The sequence below is a fragment of the Wolffia australiana genome, chromosome 14 (assembly GCF_029677425.1).
Source record: "Wolffia australiana isolate 7733 chromosome 14, ASM2967742v1".
NCBI classification, from domain to species: domain Eukaryota; kingdom Viridiplantae; phylum Streptophyta; class Magnoliopsida; order Alismatales; family Araceae; genus Wolffia; species Wolffia australiana.
In genome coordinates, this window is record NC_135848.1 from 9,737,452 (window position 1) to 9,760,966 (window position 23,515).

A 23,515-nucleotide genomic window follows, 5' to 3' on the forward strand; every position below is an offset into this window, starting at 1 on the left:
TCAAGAGGCCACAGTGGCCATCACCCGCCAATCCCTTCCGAGCTTGGAGCTCGGGGCCTCCCTCGAGTCGACACCTGCACATATGACATGTAGGACATTCATTCATTGCATCATAGTCACATCGACCGTTAGGGTTATCCAACAGACGACGACACCGTCGACGTTCGATACCACCATCCATTATCGGTACCGAGCTATCATACTTGGTTCCGATTGGATGACATCCTCAAGGACATTCAACATTAGAATATTTTGAAATTTTGTGAAGGACATTCTACATTTTAAACCCATCTTATTTCTACCTTCTTAAAACTATCTGAAGAAAAAAAAAACAGCATGAAAAGATGGAGATGCCTCCAAATATAGCGCTCTGTTAGCCTACTGCAAACTAGAAGTCTAATGTGATAGTGTATATGGCAGCACTCACTAGGTGGGCAACCCTGATTTGGGCTTATCTCCTCTGTCTTCCCAGGGGCACATGTCCTAGCATAACATAGGGTCATCCTAAGATTACTGTCCATGTGCAAAGACATACAACTATCAAAGACACTACGATGACTAAGGCCGAGTGTCAGTAAACCATGAGGTTTTCTGATATTGTGGATATAGGATAATAATTTTAATACATTTCAGGTCAATTTCAGCTCGGCTGAAGATGAGAAGGAATAATACAAGGGGACAACTGAACAGGACATGACCTTAGGTAAACAACACATAGAAAAGAGCTCACTTTTTTAGGCTGACTTGGCCCCAAGCCCACTACAAGGCAGGCCAAATGTTAAATTCCACCCTATAATATTGAATATTTCTAAAGAAATCTAATGGGTTGGATTTTTGAGGATCCATGACTGTTGATTTTTGAGGCCTGGATCTGGATGAACAACTCAAGATGATTCAAAGTAGAAGACTTTAATAGAATCGTAACAACGTCAACCAAATCATGAAAGGAATAACCTTGGCACGGATCACATTCTTGTTTCCTTGGATCCTCAACTAAATCATGTGGAGCTGCTCATGTGTGCAACCTTTAGACATACCCACTTGGTCCATGGGACTTTGAATCTTCTCCTTCACCTTGGCAAGCTCCGTTCAACCTCCGTTGTCGTCACTACGCTGCCTTGATCACATCAAGGGTTGAGTGGAGCACTACGGAAGGGTGAAGAAGGGGAAGGCCACTAAGTTGTTACTGATTGGGTAGTTTTCATAAAAATCCCTGAACTTAAGTATATCTTTCAACGTCCAAAAGACCATTTTTGTGACCCTCTAGGTCCTTGTATCAGTGTAGTTGACAACTATAGAGGCCCAATAAAATTTATTGGTGTGCCAAATTAGTTGACTATATAGATGAATTTTATGTTAGATCGATTTTTACGTTGAGTCTCCAACACGTGGAGTGCAAAGCTACTGATGGCACACGCCATCGAAGACCATTGACGATGTCGTCCGTACCGCCCGCCGCCGTCATCAAAGCTCGGATGAGATTGCTCACTTATCGCTTTTCATTTTCATCGCTCTCTTTCTAGTGTTTAGTGCTTTTCTCGTCTCGTCGTCGCATTTTCGTCGCATCCGCGATGCATCTCTACGCTCGTCGTCGTCGTCATGGGGAGGGATCCTTAGCCAGTTTGGAACCCCTCTTTATCTTGTAAGGAGGGGGCCCAATATATAAGGGCCCCCTTAATGGACCCCTTTCTCTCCTCTTGTTGACCCAAATTAGGGGCCCATTTTGACCTTCCATTTTATAAGGGAAAGAGGGGCGCCCTAAACTCTCAGATTTGTTTTCCTTGTTTTTTTGAGTTGAATATTCAGCAAGGAAGACAGGTCTCACCTTCCGCACAGGAAGAAGGGAGGGTGAAGAGGGGAAGAAGAGGACGGAGGAAAGAGAATTGAGAGGAAAGGGGAATTCTGTGTGAAATTCACCAACATATACGGGTGAGTTTTCTGAATGCCACAACACTCCCTCAGATCTTCTTCTGATGGACAATTGAGCGGCATTCTTCTGCTCGCTGGAGAAAGGGCCTCCATAACAGATCTTTGCGGCAGAATACACCGGCGAAGCAGTCGTTTGGCCGTTGTCTGTTCAGAATTGGCGAGTGAGTGGTTGGATTATAGGCAGGCTGACCGACGCCCAATCTAGGGTGTAATTAGCAGAGGAGCTTACCCTGCCACCGGAGGTAAATGTTGGCCTTCCCCTGATCGATCTACGCCCAAGTCGAGTAAAATTGGTGGAGGCATTTCTTACGCAGCAGAAGGACGCTCAATAGAACTCGGAACGGCCACACTCTCGTGGATTGAACAGTCGACCCAGGCCTCGTCAACTCGGCCGGGAAGACCTGGTTGAACTCACAAATTGCCGTCGACCGAGACCTCCATCAGGCCGGCTAATGTCAGGTAGGGGAAGGGCGATGGACGCGGATCTCCCATGCCGATTGAGTTGATTGATCCACTGCCAGACAGAAATTCTGCTTGACACGCCAATGTCGATTTGGGCCGCTATCCTACTGGCGCCCACCAGAGCTTATAGTTGACACCACCCAAGTTAGCGCCAGCCAACCACGCGTAAATCACCAGTTCGTGTCCTCACCACCGACAGTCAAGCCTTCTGTGTCGCCACTGATGGCTGCCACACTCCATGCTCCGTCATTGCGGCGAGTCATCACTAACGGCCTCCATTGAACCCCGTCTGCACCGACCCTTAGGGGCGTGCTCGCCGGGACCCCCCCACCCTGCATGCCGTTGGAGCTGAAGGCTCGCCACACGCCATCCTCCTCGATCCCTCATTCACTCCCCGCCAAACGCTCTCCGGCTCCTCTCCATTGCACTTGCTCCGGATGCCGCTATCGACGAACAACCTGCATGACAAGCCACCCGACGACGAGGTACGTCCTCTCTCCGCCGCTTGTTATTTTACCTTTGGCAGTATACTTCGTCTTGATTCCACCGCGCTGGGGCTAGATAGGTGAGAGAGGAAAGAATTGAGGGAAAACTACGATGATACTTGAGTGTCTTACCGGTACAGACGAGACCGTTCGTTATGTGTGAGATCTACAGAAAGATTCAGTTCGACCGAAGACGCCTTCGTCGCTCTGACGAGGTTCGAGAGGCCATTGTCGCCGTCACCCGGCGACCCCATCCAAGCTTGGAGCTCGGCGCCCCCTCGAGTCAGAGCATGCACGTACGACACGTAGGGCACTCATCTTTGCACCGTAGTTACATCAACCCGTTAGGGTTCATCTATCGGACGATGACACTGTCGACGTTCGATACCATCATCACTTATCGGCACCGAACCATCATATTCGGTGTCGACCAGACGACGTCCCCGACGACGTCTAACATCAGCTACCCCTCGTGCTCTAGAAGATAGGGAGTGTATATTGACTCTCTCATGGAACATGTTCATCCTCAGTTACCATGTACATATAGTCCCTCATCCACTTGATAGTCCTAGGAGGACTTACGGTATGGTCAACCATTAAACCCTAATCACTCGAAGTGAATAAATGCATTAAAAATATTGAACTGATTAATATGTCATTTACGACAATTACTATTGAAGGAAAATTTTGAAATGTTGTGATCTCAACTATAGAATAAATGTTTCAAAATTAATAAGATACCTCTTGTTGACCACATCTTTCTATTATTAAATGTGCTTTATATGTATACATATATCCATTCTAGTTATATAAGTTGATAAAGCAATTTACGTCTAATAATCTCAAGATTATAATTGAGAGCTTAAATTTCACGCATCATTGATTTTTCCCAGGAAAGATTCCTGTAATCTATTGTGTTGATAATACATTCAAGAAAATCACTCAAGTTCAAGGTCACCATATAGGAAAATGATGCTTGGAGATGAAATTTCATTTTATAATCTTTGTCAGATTATTATATTATAACCTCTATATGATTTCACAATATCTACTCTTTTGGCGCCTAATTTTTTTTCAGGTCAGTCACTAGCAGATGATTTTCCATCGCGTATGATTAGTCATCTTATAATATTGGGAGAAGGTAACATAACCCCAATAATTTTTAAAGACACCAGATGCTATCTTTTTTCAGAAACATTTAAAGGGTAGTATTTTAAAAATATAGAAAGCAAAAATGAAGGGATTCTCAAGTTAATCATGAACACTTGAAATGATAATTGGTTATACCCAAGATTTTTTGGGCTTATAAATTTTTATAAATAAAAATATTTATTAATTTTTAATATTTTCAATGTCAGGAAGCTAAAAGGAGTCTAGACGGACCCAGATGGAATAGAGAAAATTGAGTTGTCAATAACAAAATAAAGATAAAAATGCGAGAAAATAAGAGTAACAAACATGTGTATAATTGACATCGAAAACTACATTCTAGATGATACAGGACTAACAAACATATGTCAAATTTAACAATTAATTATATCACACTCATCGAATGAAACTCATCATACCAACATATTTTAATAAGAGAAAAGAGTCAAAAAAAATAGGAAACTCTCAACATGAAACACTCTTTTTAGTGATTCCAAGTAAAATTTCAAAACCACAAGCTAAATTTATAATTTCAAAAATTGTAAAAGATGTAACACAAAATTTCTCAAGTTTCACTCTAATTATATCAATCTGAGGAAAAAAATATTAAAACCCTATAATAGATGTTATCTTACAAAATATGAATCGAATAAAAATGGGAAGATTTGAGTTAGCTTATGATTTTATTTAGAAGTAAAATTACAATTAAATTTACATGGAGAATGATATTGACTCATACTTCATAACTGACTTTAATACCATGTTGAAAAATTCAGTACAAATCTGTCCTGAAAGGCCAAAAAAGGAAACAAATGGGAACAACACGGGATCTATTAAACATAGACAGCTAGAGGTTTAAAGAGATGAATGATAAAAAAAAAGTAGGGGTTAAATATTAGTTCAAGGTTCTGATTGATGTAATACATCTTAAAATAATTTCGTTGCTCAGCATAGAGTGAGTAAGGGCTTGATAAATAGAAACAGCTCTTGAAAAAGTGAGTTTTCAGTTAACATAGTTTTATGATTTATGGAAAATTTAAAATATAGTGTGGCCAGCACAAAAAGCAGGTGGTAGTTTGGGCCCAATAAATACAGTGTGTGCTGTTCGACCATTTCACAAAAGGCAATGGAATTTACCATGGCATATCATGTCAAAAAACAATATATCTTCTCTGAAAAATGCATTGGAAAGCTATGAACAAGGATATCCAACTGGAAAAAAACTGGAAAGAAGACACAATTAATACTCATAAAAGGTGGAAGACTTCACAAACGTCTATAAAGGTAGACCCTAGATGAACTTTATCTCTTCTCCATCGGATCTCCTTCTCCAAGCTTCAGATCACTTTGACCTTCACTTGTGAGGAAAAAATATGCATACAAATGTGAAAATAAGGAGGGTTTTTACAAATTAAAATTTGGGGAAATATCCCAGGATAAAAAAATGGAAGAAAGAGGGAGTTTAAAGAGAGAAAAATCAAAGAACTTAGATTGCGTATAAATTTGAGGGTTTTGAATGGCCAACATTGGTTAATAGAAACATTCTGAAACTCCATCAAATGTTCAATTAATTGCCCATTAGAAATTAGCATTCAATATTAAAAATTGGGAAGCATATGAGACCATGTCTTAAACTCCCATTTTGAGCCATCTCTAACGGGTTTGAACAAATCCCAAGTTCTTGCTTTGTCTTTAATTCCTCCCAAGAAATATTACATACCTTAATCCCTGCATATCAATTAAACCTTAAGAAGATGTTTGAATAAATCCACTTCACTTGATGAGTCAAGTGGGGTTAGTCATAAAACCCTGAAATAAAAATAAGATAACTTAAGACCAAGGGAAGACATAAAAAAGAATATGATTTATCCATGTGGTTATATTTTAATCATATGATAAATAAAAATAAGTCACACATTTATTGTCATCAACTATTTGATGTTATCAATCATGGACCCTCAATGTTCCCTCAACAGTCAAACGAAACATATGAATTTTATTTTGACAAGGAGAATAGATCATATCAATATATGTATAATTCAAATTTAGAACTAAAATAGTAAATATATTTTTCGTGATACAGTGCTATGTAAGAGGGAAAGATTCATCATGGACTAGGTCAACATTGTGGGGATTTGCATGGCCTAGGACCAAAATGAGAGGTGGTTGACCTTCATGTTCATTTTTATATCAGTAGAATGAAAATTGAATTCTTTTAAAACATAACTTCTAAATATCACTTTTCAAAGTATGAGGATTCTGAAGTATTAATATTTGACTTCGATTACTTTCTACAATTTTTGAAGAGTCACGGATGAAGAAGATTATCCCTTGTAAAAATACGGTACTATGTGTTATGATAAAAAAAATCAGGTAGATGCTGTCTAGATATGAGGATGCTACATGGCTTGTCCTGGATAAGAGGAAGGGATGGGAGGTAAAAAAAATATACCAAGTCTCCGCATCTTGATTACAGTTGATTAGGCATCTCCAAGCCATTCTACCAACTCAGGTATAAGACTTGACATTTTCTGACACAATTTAGTGTCTATGTTTGTGTCTATATGAAACATTAAAAGCAGATATGGACCAACAAGAAGTTTTCACCAAACTTTTGTGGCAGCTTGAAATTTGGGATAAATTCTATACCAAGGAAATGATGAGAAGAATATATATGAAGTTTTTCTTTGAGATTAAAAATAATAAATTATCAATTTTTATCCCACAAAAACAAATTTATGAAGTTTAGTGTGAGCTTGTGAAGAATAAAATACTGATGAATTAGATTTGGAATAGAGGGCACAATGGGTGAGAAGAATAAAATGAAGGTAGTGAGAGGATCAAGAAGTTCCTAATATTTTATAAAAATATATCAGGATAATTAATATTTGACAGGATATTGATGTGAAGAAAGGTAATGATGATATAAAAAATGGAAAGAAGATTCATACTAGTTTTTGTATTTTAGGGTGATCAAAACGAGCTTAGTGATGATCCTTAGTCAAATCTTTCAGTCAAGAGTGCGTACATGCAATGCTTAATGTGATTTAAAAATACAAATAAAATTAAACAGGAAAAAATCATCAGAAATGACGTTTCATGAGATTTGATGATCTCCGGATGCCCTCTTTTTTTCCTCAAATATGCGCAATTATGGAGGTGAGTCTTAAATGTAGTTTTTTTAATCAGTATACCCCACCTCATATATGCTTTCATTTAATTTTAGGCACAAAAATCATATGAAATATTTGGTATTTTGCGCGCAAGTCAGAGCGTTTTCACTCATGGATTTCCTCATCTTTCTCCACCATGCCGACCGAATCAGCTTTGGGATCTACATCTTCTTCATATTCAACATGTGTGTAGCAATTAAGCATGAAATTTTGCATCCTTGAGGATCCAAAATGTGGAATTAAATCAGGTTATGAATTTTTCTTCTGCAAACAGAATAAGCCAATACAAAATTATTGATAAGAATGTAATAAACCAAAAAACTCGTATTGGTTTCAGAAAACCTCCTCTTGCACCTATATTAATCTCCCCTTGCATTTATTGGAATTTCAAAATATGTATTTTGTAGTGTGTTCAGATTCCCTATTGCATTCAAAAATATAAGTTAGGGCGATGACTAATGCATTATGTCATCATAACTCACAATCCCATAATGATGCCTTTTATCATGGGTTATAATCAAAGCGAATGTGATTAATATCATAAAGCCCTTCTAAATAATTCATAAAAATACACTCTTACTCATAATTTTGTTTTTTTTCTTTTCCATGTAAATATTCCTAAAAAATGTCAGGAATATAAAGAAAACTCATTAGATTGCACTAAATATGAGTTTAATCTTTTTAAGTTTTGATAACCTGCATATATGATCATGAAAATGCACATAAACATCTAAAATGTAACTTATTAATGTAATAAATTGCATGATACCATGAAAATAGTAATAAAAAAAATTTTATTCAAAAAAAAAATTAATCGGATGAATTAAACTAATTAAATAAAATTGAATATATGAAAATAGATTATATACCTTATATCTTAGCTATTTTCCTTAGCCAAAAATCAAATCTCTCTGTAGATTTGGGGTTTTGATATTCTTAAGACTTTAAAATAGAAATATAAATGGGACATAAATTGATAATCAAAAGATAAGATGATTGAGATATATCTAATTTTGAGTGTGACCCAGATTATTATTTGAGAATAAATTAAGAACCTTCGGCATCAGTATGTATAACAACCAAGATGATCTTATCATAATCCTTACAAATTAGATGTATAATTTAAATTAAACTGGTATTTTAATAAAAGATGATCATAATTCTAATTGATTTTGACATACCCAAATAATATACTTGTTCATCACAAATATATCCTTGAAAGCGATGATTGCATTATCAAGAACTTAGAACCATTCTCTCTCACACACATCCTAAAGAAATTTAATTACTACAATAATGGAATACAATATTGAGTGTTTTAAAACTAGAATAAATCTTCCAATATTATACAGTATGAACTGGTATCTAAGAATACAATAGTGTACAATGATTGATAAATTTAATAAGTATATCTGAATGACCTAGGAGGATGGATAGTCATTGAGCTTAATATAAATGTTAGTGATATCCCTATTCCTTCTCTATATAATTCCCTTATTATTGAGTCACGTTTGCCATATTTTCTGGCCACTCAAGCCATATCCCCATACAAGAGTGATTTATAAAATATGATATTCAAAATGAATTCTCAACTCAAATGGTACATCTTCAACTTTATAACAAGTAGGGAATGACACATCTGGTACGTGACATCCGGGATATGACTGGACGGATGATGATGGTGACATATAAAATGATGACATTAACTTTGTCACATCTCCCCGTTTCATATGTCCCAAGTTTTTGAAAAAATGTTTCTCAATACCATCACAGCTCACAGGCCATCGCATTCCATTCTAGACTCCTTGCCAGATGGCATCCCATTACACAGGACGAGAGGTTCTATAAAAAAAAATTTGTTTTTCGGGTGTCTATTTGTCTCATTGTCTCAGTCTCATGTTCTATCTCTCTCATGGTCTCTCTTTCCATCTCTCCCTCTGTGCCACTTATTCTCAATCTGTCTCTCTTTCCCTATTGGTCTCTTTTTTATCCTATTTCCCTCTCTATGGCTCTCTTTCCCTCTTGGTTTCTATTTTTCTCCTCTTATCCTCTCTCTATGTCTCTCTTTTCCTCTTGGTCTCTCTTTTTCTCCTCTCTCGGTCTCTTTCATGATACCATGAATAGAATTCTCGAGAGAGATTGGAGAGGAGATAGAAGAATTGAAGAGAGGAGAGTAGAAGAATTGAAGAGAGCAAGAATAGTGATGTGGATTCGATCATTCGTATTCCAAAAGCTTGAATTCTGCTTACATGGGCTTGGTATTTATAGTATGATATTATAGCCGTTAATGGCAAGTTACCGTTCTAAGTATATAGCCGTTGCAGCAGATACAATGGTTATATATTTTGAATAGATCGATTTAATCTCGACCGTTATAACCAACGTGGGAGAACCAATCACAGCCATTGATCGGTACTACCGTTATAATCGGATCTGTTAAATACTAACCGTTATAATGAAAGGGTGCATTGATCTGACGGTTTAGTAAATCTCGTGCTCCCATCTATATACGATTTGATCCTACCATTTCTAGATTTAATCCTGACCCCCTATGTTTAATCCTAAACTATCTTTGAACATATATTAGATCCTATCTGCTAATTATCTAACGAGTATGTAATATTTATTGATTTAATAACTAACTAATCTTGATTAGTCCCAATTCGGCTGGCTCCTGATTTGGGCCATTTGGCGCACTTGGTGCTGACTCCTTAACATCTCTTTCTCTCCCTCTTTTCTATCTCCCAGTCTCTCTTTCTCTCCCTCTTTTCTATCTCACAGTCTCTCTCTCTCCCTCTTTTCTATTTCCCAGTCTCTCTTTCTCTCCCTCTTTTCTAGGTCTCTTTCTATCCTTTTCTCTCTTTCAGTATCTTCTCTTCCTCTTCTCTCTCTCTTTTCTCTCTCGGTCTCTCTCTCTCCTTCTCTCTCTCGGTCTCTCTTTTGTTTCCCACTTTTCTCTCTCCTAATCTCTCTTCGTTTCCCTCTTTTCTCTCTCCTAGCCTCTCTTTCTCTCTTTTTTCTCCGTTTCTTTATCTCCCTCTTTTCTCCCTCCCAGTCTCACTTTATCTCCCATTTCTCCGCCTCTTTGTCTCCCTCTTTTTTCTCTCCCAGTCTCTCTTTCCCTCCTCCATCTCTTTCTCTCCCTCTTTCCTCTCTCTCATTCTCCCTTTCTCTCGTCTTTCTCAGTCTCTTTCTATTCTCTCTGAGTCTCTTTCTTTTCCTCTTCTCTCTCAATCTCTCTCTCTTGTCTTTATCTGTCTTTTCCCTCCTCTCTCCGAGTCTCTTTCTCTTCCTTTTCTCTCCTCTCCGAGTCTCTTTCTCTCATTTTTATCTGTCTCTTTCTCTCTCCTCTCCGAGTCTCTTTCTCTCGTCTTTATCTCAGTCTCTTTCTCTCCTCTCTACGAATCTCTCTCTTCCTCGTCTCTCTCAATCTCTCTCTCTCTCGTCTTTATTGCAGTCTCTTTCTCTCCTCTCTCCGATTCTCTTTCTCTTCTCTCTCAATCTCTCTTTCTCGTGTCTTTATCTCAGTCTCTTTCTCTCCTCTCTCCGAGTCTCTTTCTCTTTCTCTTCTCTCTCAATCTCTCTTTCTCGTGTCTTTATCTCAGTCTCTTTCTCTCCTCTCTCCGAGTCTCTTTCTCTTTCTCTTCTCTCTCAATCTCTCTTTCTCTCGTCTTTATCTCAGCCTCTTTCTCTCCTCTCTCTGAGTCTCTTTCTCTTTATCTTCTCACTCAATCTCTCTTTCTCTCCTTTCTTCTAGTCTCTTTCTCTTCTTCTTTTCTCTGTCTCTTTTCTTTCAGTCTCTCTCTATCCCTCTTCTCTTTCTAGGTCTCTTTCTCTCCTCTCCCCCAGTCCCTTTCTGTCCTCCTTCTGGGTCTATCTCTCTCCCTATTTTCTCTCTCTCAGTATCTCTTTCTCTCCTCTCTCCCAGTCCCTTTTTAAAGCGTTCATCCTCGCTTCAACGATCAAGAAGAGGAAGGAAGAAGAGAAGGAGAGAGAGAGAGAGAGAGAGAGAGAGAGAGAGAGAGAGAGAGAGAACACCGTGACAGGATTAAGATCATTGTTATTCTTCACCCAAAAGATTTAACAATGTTTTTATTTATACTATAAGGTTCATAGTTGTAACGTATAGTTAATCTGTTATAATCGTAGCCGTTATAACATGCATAACGGCTAAAATGGATTTAATCCTAGCCGTTGGATCCTATCTATATTTAAACCTATATATGTGAATCATAGCTGTTATAACAGGCATAACGGCTAGAATGGATATAGCCATTGGATCCTATCTATATTTAGCCATATCTATGTTGAATCCTATCTATGTTGAAACTTATATTGAATCCTAATTATATAATCTCTAACAAGTATAAGGCATAGGTGTACAATTGTTACTATCTAGTTTTCATTAAGGTTCCTATTTGGCCACGTCAGCTCCGTGAGTTGCTGACTCCTCTTCACCCCCCGTCAAGTGCAACGACTGATCGCGGACGTTAAGCTTGATTTGTTGGAGTAAAAACTTTCCTGTCTATAGTGGCTTCTGTAAGAATTGGTGGCCTAAAGAGCCAATCAAAGTACATTCTTGAGTTTATAGTTAATTCTATCGAGACTCTTGTTTTCATTATTTCTATATTGTACATATATGATTAATGAAGTCCCAGGTAATGTCCATATGTTTGAGTGAATTATGAAGAGTTCATAATTTAGGGATCACTAGACTCAAAGGACATTAACCTAAACAATCCCATTCGAAGGAAGTCTAGTAAGGGACACTAGATATTCCGGAAAGAGTGGTGACATCTTTCATGATCACTTGGATGATGATAATGGCCGTTCCCAATAGCCATTTGTGTGATGACACTAATGATGGGTGTCAGGTGCTTCTTGGTAAGAAGAAGTTCACTGTATTGATCCGTATGAATCACCTGGATGGTTAAACATCTAAGTCAACCAGGAAGATTCATGTTGTCATAGTATCAATGGTCCTTTGACCTAAGGTATCAAAGATATCTTGTGGTACGAAAGTTGTGCTTTGATCATGTTGACAAAGGCTTCTATTTAGAGGCCCGGTATAAATATGATTGGGCACTTCTAGAGTATCATGGAGGTAATTGAATAGCCGATTAGGAATCATTCAACTTCGATGAATAGAAGTTATGGTCTCACTAATAGATTGCAGTGAATCTCTGGCCAGAGTAATAAAGGAAATTCCAATGATGTGATTCATTGGAGATCTCTTATGCAATCATATTAAAATTGATTCATATGATTGGGATTTGACTGAACCACCATATCCCAGATATCAATCATGAGATCATTAATGAATGAAGGACTATATTGATATGGTATTGATAACAGAAAGGTTTTCATGAAGCAAAATGCATGGATGAAATTCATTTGTCTTCTAGGCCAATGCAAGTGAAGCTTGTCCTTATGGCATGGCAGGAGACTCAACTAACCAATTAGGTTAAATTGGTCAAGGTCAATTAAATTATAAGTGAGTTATGAATTTAATTGACTGGTAAAGTTGATTGGATGATCATCAACTATTAGAGTCATTAAACTAGAATGATAAGTGAACCTATAGGGTCACACACATAAGATCGTATGAGGTGAAGTTATAATTAATTGATGGCATAATGGAAATTAATGCGAAAGGACATGTGGAGAGCCCTATTTAAGGAAATGTGGGCCCTGGGCACAAGCAACCAACTCCAGGTCAAATTTGGTTCTCTCTCTCATCTTTTCTCATCCCCTTCCTCTCCTACTCACTTGGAATTGGAAGAATTCCAAAGAGCATGCAAAGGAGAACAAGGAGGGGTCAAAGAGAAGGATCTGTGAGAGCACCAGTGAACTCACCTCCAAGGGAAGATCGTGTGGATACCGGTAGAGGCCAAACACAAGGGAGGCTCAAAAGTCCATCATCTTCTTCAAGAGGAAAGCTTCTTGGATCAACTTCAACCATTTCATCATTACCAATGGCAATGGTATGTTATTTATTTGCTTTATGATGGAAATGTGTTTCATACAATCATACTATGAATAGATGATTGTAATCCAGTTGAGTTTGAGGTTCAAGAAAAAGTTTCAAACCCCTAGAACTCATAAGAGAATCATAGAACGCTTCCGCTTAAGTCAAGTTTTTGACCAAGTTAGATATCAGATTTCTTTCAGCTTCGTCGGAGCGTCTGCCAGCTGATTGTCTCCCCTGATGAACTTCACCATAACATTTTTGGAAGCAACCTGCTCATGGACAAAATGAAAATGTATTTTGATATGTTTAGTTCTAGCATGAAAAATTGGATTTGCCGCCAGATAAGTTGCTCCAATGTTGTCACACCAGAGAACTAGAGCATGATATTGCTCTATTTTGATTTCTTTGAGAAGTGATTGAACCCAAAGAATCTCAGAGGCAGAGTTAGCAAGAGCTTTATATTCTGCCTCTGTACTTGACCGTGCAACCATTGGTTGCTTCTTAGAACTCCAGGAAATAAGATTTTAACCTATGTATATAATAAATGCACTTGTTGATCTTCGATAAATTTTATCGCCTACCCAGTCTGCATCACTAAACGTATTGAAAGTAAAACATGAATCTTTGTAAATGAAACGACCGTGTAAAATTGTGCCATCTAAGTATCGAAGTAAGTGTTTAAGAAAATGCCAATCACCAATTTTTGGTGAGTGCATGACAAGCTCTGTTGACTGCAAAGGCAATGTCAGGACGTGCGAGTGTAAGATATAAGAGTGCACCAACTATTTTTCTATATAGGGTGCCATCCCTGAGTGGATCACTTGAGTCAACAGGTTCAGAGGGAATACAGGGAGTAGATGCAGGTTTACAATTTTCCATATTAGTTATTTCAAGAATAGAGGCAATATATTTTGATTGAGCTAAGAAATATCCATCATGATGCTTAATGAATTCAATTCCTAGAAAATAATGTGCAGGTCCTAGATCTTTAATCACATATTCAGAATGCAAGAGTTTAACCACATTTAAAATATGAAGAGTATTGGGACCCATAATTAGAATATCATCTACATAGATCAAAATAAAAAGAGGATCAGGTTGTAAGTTGAAAAATAATAAAGTGTCTGTTTTTGAACCTACAAAACCAAGTTTTTGTAGTTGAGAAGTATGTTTTGTAAACCAAGAACATGGTGATTATTTCAAATCATATAGAGATTTGTTTTAAGCGACATACATGATGAGGAAATTATTTATCCTCAAAACCAGGTGGTTGTTCCATGAAATTTTTTTCATGTAAATCACCATGGAGGAAGGTGTTAGACACATCTAGTTGATGAATTTTCCAATTATTACTAACTGCTAAGGACAACATTAAATGAATAGTATTATGTTTAATGACAGGACTAAATGTTTAATTAAAATCAAACCCCTCTTGTTGATTATATCCTTTCGCAACTAACCGAGCTTTGGATTTCTCTATGTCACCAGTGGATTTATATTTTAATTTATACACCCACTTGCAACCTATTATATGACGATTGGGATCTCATGGAACTAGATCCCAAGTTTTTTTTTGCCATGAGCGCATTATATTCGGAAGTCAAAGCCTGAATCCTATTTTTGTCTTTGGATGGAGTTGTAAAAGAAATATGCTCAGAAATATTGGTATACTGATACTTAACAATTGAGGAATTGAATATCTATTTGAACAAACAAATAAATCTTTAGGAATAACAGAATCTTGATGTTGAATGTTTGTTGCTCCTTGGTGATAGATCTCTTGAAGAGCTTTTACCTTCAAGCGAACATCGGATTCAGGAGTTTGATCGAAGGTTGATACAATTTCAATTATATGACGATGTTTTCGTTCAGCTGTTCCATTTTATTCAGTTGTATGAGGACAACAACTCTATAAATAATCCCATTTTGTTTTAAATAAGAATTGAGAGATTGAAATTCGCCATCCCAATCTGACTGTAAGTATTTAATTTTGCAATTTGGTTGATTTTTACTTGAGTATGGAATTCCATAAAGGTAGAAAGTAGATCGCTTTTCCTTTTAAGAGGGTAAATCCATGTATATTTACTAAAATCATCTATAAAAACAAGATAATAAGAAAAAACCTGACCTTGAGAATATAGGCGAAGGTCCCCATAAGTTGGAATGAATCACTTCTAAACACTTACTAGAGGTATGGTTAGGAGTGAAAGGCAACTTATGAGATTTGGCTAAATTGCAAGGTTCGCATATGAAATTTCTGTCTAATTGAGAGACATGAAGTTCAAATTTATTGATAATGGAAACTAAAATCCGAAATTGGGGATGTTCGAGTCTGGAATGTCAGATGTTTGATGACACCTTTTCTCCGACAAAGACAGTCTTTGCACACTTGGGATTTTCTAGATAGTAAAGACCATCCTTAACTATCCTTTTGAGTAGGACCCGATTGGTTGCTTTGATCTTCAAAAGATAGTAAAAGTCATGAAGTTCAATAAAACTTTTTTATCTCGGGTAAATTTATGAACTGATAGCAAATTTTCAATGATGTCAGGTACGTGTAAAATATCTTTAGAGTAGAGTATTCTATTTGAAGTTGTAATCTTAGGACCTGCTAGAAATTTCAAACCTGTAGCATCACCTATTTGTAGTTGGTTATTTTGTTGATAAGGATGTGGTTGAATCAATGAGTTCTGATCTGTAGTGACATGGTGCACTGCTCCACTATCAGGATGCCATCGCTGATGTTCTGAAGTGGTGCAATGTAAGCTTGGGTATTTCCCTGCTGACTTTGGTTCATGAACTTGGAATTTTGAAAATTATTTTTTAATTCTGGACATTCTCTTGCTCTGTGTCCGAATTGTAACCAAAATTGACATCGAGGTTGAAATCTTTGATTTTCCACTTCCTCGTCCTTTGCGTTGGAAAAAATTCCTATTTCGACCATATTATTTCTTCTGACAGCTGGATCCTTGCTGATTTCTTTGAGTTTGCAAATTTTTAACCTCAGGTGGGAAGGAATTTTTCTCATCTTCCTGCTGAAAAATCAGGAATGCTTAATGGGAATTCAGGTTACCGACAATTTCGTCAAATTTCAAATTGTGAAGATTTACATTGATGCGAACCACGAATTGTGAGTATGCTGATACTAATCCTCTTACAAAATGTATATGTAGCAGATGATAAGTTAACCGGATAACCCATTTGCTCAAGCGACTCAATCACAGTTTTAAAATGTTGTATATATTTGTCAGTAGATCGTGTACCTTTTTTCATGTTGTGGAATCGCCATTGAAACTCCATGACTCTAACTTGGTTCCAATCAATAAAGGTATTCTCTAGCTTTTCCCATGCATCTAATGAAGACCTTGCTTTACTTTTGCATGGTAACACTGATTCTGAGATAGTCTGGTGGAGAAACCCCGAGACTTGCTGATCTATTCTCCACCATTTCTTAAATTCTGGATTTTTGACTACATTTCCATGGGCATCTGCAATTGAAATTGGGGGAGAAACTCCTTCTATAAACTTCATTAGATCGTACCCGTGTAGGATTGGAGTCATGGAGCCCTTCCACATCTGGTAATTCTCGCTATTCAACCTTGGATTGATCATAATTCCCGGAGGAATTGCAACTGGGACTTGTCCTACGGTTGCTGCGCTGATTTTGCCAATAGATCCTGTAGGAGTGACCATTGAAGAACTTTCTCCAACCCTTTTGATCTCCGCTTTGCGCTCTGATACTATGAAAGCGTTCGTCATCGCTTCAATGATCAAGAAGAAAAAGAAAGGAAGAAGAGAGAGAGAGAGAGAGAGAGAGAGAGAGAGAGAGAGAGAACCGTAACAGGATTAAGATCGTTGTTATTCTTCACCCAAAATATTTAACAATGTTTGTATTTATACTATAAGGTTCGTAGTTGTAATGTATAGTTAATCTGTTATAATCATAGCCATTATAACAGACATAACGGCTATAATGGATCTAATCCTAGTTGTTGGATCCTATCTATATTTAGCCCTATCTATGTTGAATCCTATCTATGTTGAAACTTATATTGAATCCTAATTATCTAATCTCTAATGAGTATGAGGCATACGTGTCTAATCATTAATAACTACTCTTGATTAAGGTTCCTATTTGGCCACATCAGCTCCGGGAGTTGCTGACTCCTCTTTACCTCTCCCTCCTCTCTTCAAGTCTCTTTCTTTTCCTCTTCTCTTTTTGGCTCTCTCTTTTTCTCTTATCTCTCTATCTCCTTCTTTTCTCTTATCTTTCTCTTTCTCTCCTTTTCTCTTCTCTCTCTCTCACCCTCTTTTCTTTCTCTTGATTGCTCTTTAACTCCCTCCATAGTCTGTGTCTCGGTATTTCTCCATCTTCTCTCTTTTGGCCTCCCTTTCTCTCCTCTCTATCAGTATCTCATTCTCTCTCTCTCTCTCTCTCTCATCCTTGTATCTATCTTTAATCAGTAAAAAACGTTTCACCACTGTCATCCACGATGGTTTTCTCATCAAATCACCTGTACAAGACCCTCCATCACCGTCACGTCATATATCACCATTACAAAGCCCACAAATGTTATCCATCACTATCACATCATGTCATGCCTGTGTCATAGTTGCCTTATGACAAGTCATCAACAATTTTATGGAATGGTCTTGTCATAATTATTTCTTAGACCAAGGATCCAATTTGATATTAAATGGTTTATAGAGGGATATGTATATATATATAACAAACTCAATTGGGTTTCAATTCTTTTTGTCCAAATTATGTTCTTTAAAAATTTAAAAGATATGAGATACATAGAACATTACTAATCGAATCAATTATTAAATGAAATATACATAAAAAATTAAATATAATTTATTTATAAATGAACTATATATTTCTTTCAATAAAAATTATATCTATAATGTTAAAATAATGCTTCTCATGTATTATAATTTTGAATTACAGTTTCAACAAAAATCCAAATATTTTAATGGATACCCCTTAATTAATGAATACAAGATCTAAATTATCTTGAATATATAATTTCAACGTCACTCTGATCCCCCTTCTTTTCCATTTAGTAAATTAAAGAAAAAAATGTTATTTCTACCAATTTATCTTCATTGTCCAACTTCTAGTTCCTTAAGTAATTCTGTTGTATTTTAAACATATTGATGTAATTTCTTTATTATATATCAAATCATGGTTTGACACAAAATTATCAGCCCTAAAGGTTAGAGGAACTGAACATCATTCAATACCCTAATATGATAAACATAAGCCTGAACCAGCTTTTGAAGGCCAAACTCTGATAAATATCCCCGTGAGTTTTTGGATACCGACCCAAAAATGTTTCATAGAAGATTTTTTTAGTATCTTAGATTTCTAATACCTTGAAGGGAGCTAACTCCCCTTAATGTTTTCCTATACAAAATTCCATACAAAACTATTATGGTAAAATATTTTGTTTTATAAAATACATCTTAATTATATCTGAGACAAAAACTAAAAAAATGAGACGAGAGAAATAGATATGAAACAGAGAAGTTATGCCAGAACTAAACCAATATAGATATGGATTGATTTTGATTTTGCATTTAGCCACTGCCCATAATCTCTGCTATGATTAGTAGTGATCAGCAAATAATGTACGAAACATAAAAGATATAAAACAGATAACTAAACCTATCTATATATATGTATATAAATGGATTGATTTTGATTTTACATTAAGTCAATACCCTTAGTCTCTTCAATGCCTTTACAGTTCATAAATAGATCGAGTCTTGAAGAATCTGGATGAACACGTTTTCCATTTGAGAGAAGATGATTTGTAGAACATAGTAGGTTAATTTTTGTAGGTTGATTCAAAAGATTCTTTGCAGGGTTTATTCATATGATCAGGAATTGTCATAAACTTGTGATGGAGATCTTGGCTTTTTTTCATAGGGGATCTTTATAGGAATTCTCTAAAGATTTTGAGGAATATTCGTTAAGGGATGTCAGAGGTTCATAAAATTGGCAGCAGAAAATTAGTGATAGAGGGGATAATTCACTTATAAATTCAGACACCTAGGAGGTATTAATGTCGTTTTAAGGTTGGGGAAGTAAGTGGGTCCAAATAAAAAAAGGAGGGATATGTGAGGTACATAATTCAAGATGAATTGGTTAGGGATATCCTCTCGCTATTTTATAGACTTAGTGAGGTTGCTTCTACCACTTTTATTGTCCTTCGAGGCCAATTATGGCCATTATACCTGAACATAATGAAGAGAAACAACTATAATTTAAGAAAAATGGAGCAACATGGGTAAATGGGAATATCTAAGAAGACAGGCTAAGATATGACCCTTCTAAAATTGTACCCTTACTCGTTAGTGTGGGTAGACCTTAAGAACCCCTAGTTGGAACATTTTTCCTAAGTTAATTCTTAGATGGGCCATAAATTATATTTTCCATGGTTAACAAAGGTGACCCAAAAGGTAAACAGGTTGCATGTAATACTCTGATTGAGTGATGCGGGGTAAAGAGGTGGTCCTGTCTGGTTTTTAGGCTATCAGAGTATCTCTCCATTTAGCCAAATGTCTTCCAATGCAATTACAAAATTTTCAAGACTATTTGAGGTGGAAGAAAGTATTGGTTCAGAAATCCACCTCAAATTGTATGCAAACCTTTGGGGAGTCATAGTGAAGTGTGCCCTAATAATTGCTAAATTAGAAACGGTATTTAGAAAACTCTCTAAAATTCTCATCATTAAGGTCTTAATCATCTTTCTTAATGAAATAAAAATAGGAATATAATTCTATGGTAACATTTTTTGTGGGCCTACAATTCCACACAGTTTATATAAGATAATAGTTAAAATGAGGATTTTATCTTTTTATTCACTAAAATTCTTGTATATTTCTGAATTTGATTTAAACATCAGTTTATCATAAAATTAGGACAAGACTCCAAAAGTCCATAGCCAGGAGACAAGGCTGCCCTAGATCTTCATTGTTCAACCTAGTTGAAGTAGGTGGTTGGAAGTGTCAGCCATTTGTTCCTCCCTTTCTTGCATAAAATCTAACAATCCAAGCATAGGAAAAATCATTTCAGATCAAAGCATCAGTACCAACTTAAGAACTTAGATATAAATTTCACCATCATCCATTTACCCTAGTTTTCCTTTATTTTACATCAATTTATGTCTCTGCATCTTTTCTATCACTTCATCTCTCTGCAATCAAACTTTTCTATTTATAGGCTTTCAATATATCTGTCATTTTGACACATTTAGCCTAAACAAATTCACCCATTTACCCTTCCAAATTTTCATCCCATTGTTTTGTGTTCAAATTCCATTCAAAGTTTAGTCTATTTTGTGGCATCTCATCACAATCTGTTATCAGTACTTGGTCAAATTTTTACCAAGTCTGGGTTTCTAAAAGGTGATCTATGAGATATGCCAATCCCCATGACATGATGCCTACGATTATGGTTGTGTGATTGAACCTGCCCCTGGCTTACTATTGGAAAGGTAATTAGTGTACTTTTCAAAATTAAAATTAATTAATATAAAAAATGATTTCCATAAATGAAAAAAGTACAAGTTAAGAATAACAAAATCATTCCTATTGTTTCCATAACAAAATTTCATCACCATATATTCATTTCGTTGAATTAATTTTGTAAAACTTGAAATGTATACTTCTTCTTCAAAATTTGAAATAAAATTTTAATAAATTATATAAAACAATATGAAACATTTTGTTATTTTTATGTTCAAATATAAATTTAAAAATGCAAAAAATCCAGAGAATATATTCTTCACTTATAAACTTATTTATGTTATTATATTTCTAAAATTGAATTTCTGCATTCATTTAGATCCATCTTTTACACTATACTATCTAAGGGAAAATTATAAATACATTGAGTTTCTGCATAGTAACGAGAAAACTCTTTATAAATACCATTGCGCGAGCCAAAATTTAGACTTATCTCCTAGCATTATTGCAGGGAGTCAAGGATAATTTTATTTTTTGATCTAGTTTTTACGTTGAAAAATTCTCCTTATCTCATATTTATTTTTGAGTCTAACATGGAAAGATCAGACTTTGAAGAAAATAAGGTTGAGGAGGTTCCAAACTATGGAGCGGCATGGTCGGGACATGACCGCTTAGACGTGATACGATGGATGGCATTTGGTGATGGATGGAAGTGTGATGAGAAGTTTGGTATGTCTCCTGTCCCGTCACACGTCCGTGTTTTTTAAAAAATCTGTCACATATCTTTCACACATCACCGCATCCATTGTCCCGTCATTGTCCCGTCACCAGACATTATCCCCATCTCAAGGGGCAAAAGGATATATCGACAATTGAACAAAATATATGAATAGTTAATGAAACAAAATAAATCAATTTTGGACATTGGACCATAGGAAATGGCTGTCGTTCAAACAAATTGACCAGGTTTTTTTGCTGCAGTTGTCCCTAGAGTGAACTTTCTTAAGACGCTTGTTGTCTCCTTTTTTAATTTTTTGCTTTTGCTTTGAATGTCTCATGAAATTGTTTGTTTCTCAGGTTCCCAAGAACGATCATGTTTGATGTGTGACACTTTAAGATGTGATTTGAAGTAGTTTTAGCTCTGTATGAGAGCCGTTGATCCCTTTTTGGTGGACCATGATTCTTGACCTAATTGTGCCTTAGAAGATACTTCATCTAGTTCTTACTTTTTGGATTGACTCAGCAAGGATGAACGTAGTGCATATTTTTCTCATAAACGCAAGTTAGTCTCAATTTTTTCATCTTTTCGTCCTATGAAATTTGGTGAGGCTGTGTATATAATGATGTCAGACTTATCTCCAAGTCGAGATATATATACATATTGTTTATTTGTGTTTCTACTGCATAAACTTCAGATTATCCTTGAAAAATAGATATTTCAGAATTATTTTAACTAAAGTTTAGTACTAGGAACCGAGTCACTTTTTTGCTTCATCTATTGAAAATTCAAGCAATCGAATGAAATATTTTTGTCTGACAGGAATCAGAAAACTTTTTGACGCAAGAAGAATGCACCGTCAAGAATCATGTATTTCTTGTGAACTGATTTTAACTTTTACCGATGAAAATGATGCTTTCTCCGATTGTATTGAATGAATTCTTTACTTCAAGCTACATGACTGTGCCCCACACAGACTAATTTTCTCCAAATGCATTGCCAGACGGTAGTAATAATTTTCTCCATGATTCATTGCACACCTCTGCATATCATTATGTCAATATCTTATGACTACATGACCAAACTCTCGTTTCTCTCCCACATTCTTGTTCTCGCACTCTCCCTCCCTCGATTGATCTTCATCGCTCTCTCTCTCCCCATCTAGATCTTCCCTTTTCTCCATGGTTTCATTTCAAACCTCCGCATATTATTCAGTTAATATTTTAGACTCTCGTTCTCACACTCTCCCTTCCTCCTTTGATCTTCATCTCTTTGTCATTCTTCCACTCTCCCTCCCTATCTTGATCTTCCTTTTTCTCTCACACTCTTGTTCTATCACTCTCCCGCCCTCTCTTGATCTTCCTCTCTCGATCTTCCACTCTTATTGTCTTCCTAACTCTTCTTTCTCTGGTATATTTGGTTCAACTATTTTCTAATTTTGTTTTGGCTCAATATCATTGCAGGTTAATAGTTGACAGTGTAAGCTGACAACTTACCACTACAGCTTTGGCATGTGGGTGCTGAAGACGCGAGTTGCAAACATGAACTAAAAATGTGACCTGAAGATGCTAGGTCAAAAGTGTTATACAATCAAATTTTTTATTCATGCTATAAATATTAAATTTTTACATAAATTCTATAAATAATTATGCATTTAATGTTTACATGATGTTTTTATATGATTATGTAACTAGAAAATCCATTATGGTGGATAGTTAAAATGAAATCATGGAAGGGGTTGTGTTGTACTCTTGGAGTCAAGAGTTGACGATGAGGGTAAGGTGCTTTTTGAGACTATGACAAGATTGAGACGGTGGACATAACATGTGAAGTTGATGAGTATGGGGACCATGATAAACCCAAAATGTGTCACGTAATTATACATATTTTAAAGACATTTTGGTATAATTTCATGTGTATTTTGTCCAATTTTGCAAGATTTTGAGTCAAATGCACTAAATAGAGCAAGTAATAAAATAATGCATTTTTTGTCATTTTCATGCATGTTCTACAATTCTAACTATTTCTTAGTAAAAATATGTTTAAGCTACTGTAATTTTTAATGCTCTATCTAGTATTTCAGTTTATATGTTTTTGGCAAAGAAGAAGTCGAAGTAAGAGAAAGAATTATTGAAGGGAGAAAAAAAGA

General features: G+C 36.1%; 1 protein-coding gene across 1 annotated transcript; it reads right to left on the minus strand.

The window, feature by feature from the left end:
- Nucleotides 1-16,928, minus strand: LOC144712489 (uncharacterized). The gene is made up of 2 exons (XM_078586787.1): nt 16,433-16,928; nt 1-74 (listed from the first exon to the last, which is right to left on the minus strand). The coding sequence occupies exons 1-2, from the start codon at nt 16,926-16,928 to the stop codon at nt 1-3; spliced, it is 570 nt and encodes a 189-aa protein (XP_078442913.1).
- Between the last annotated feature and the right edge of the window lie 6,587 nt (nt 16,929-23,515).

Coding starts and splice junctions, on each gene's coding strand:
- LOC144712489 (XM_078586787.1), bottom strand. CDS start 16,928: ATGACGAACGCTTTCATAGTATCAGAGCGCAAAGCGGAGATCAAAAGG. Junction 75..16,432: donor ATTCCACAACATGAAAAAAG/GTACACGATCTA, acceptor TCATATGTGCAG/GTGTCGACTCGAGGGAGGCC.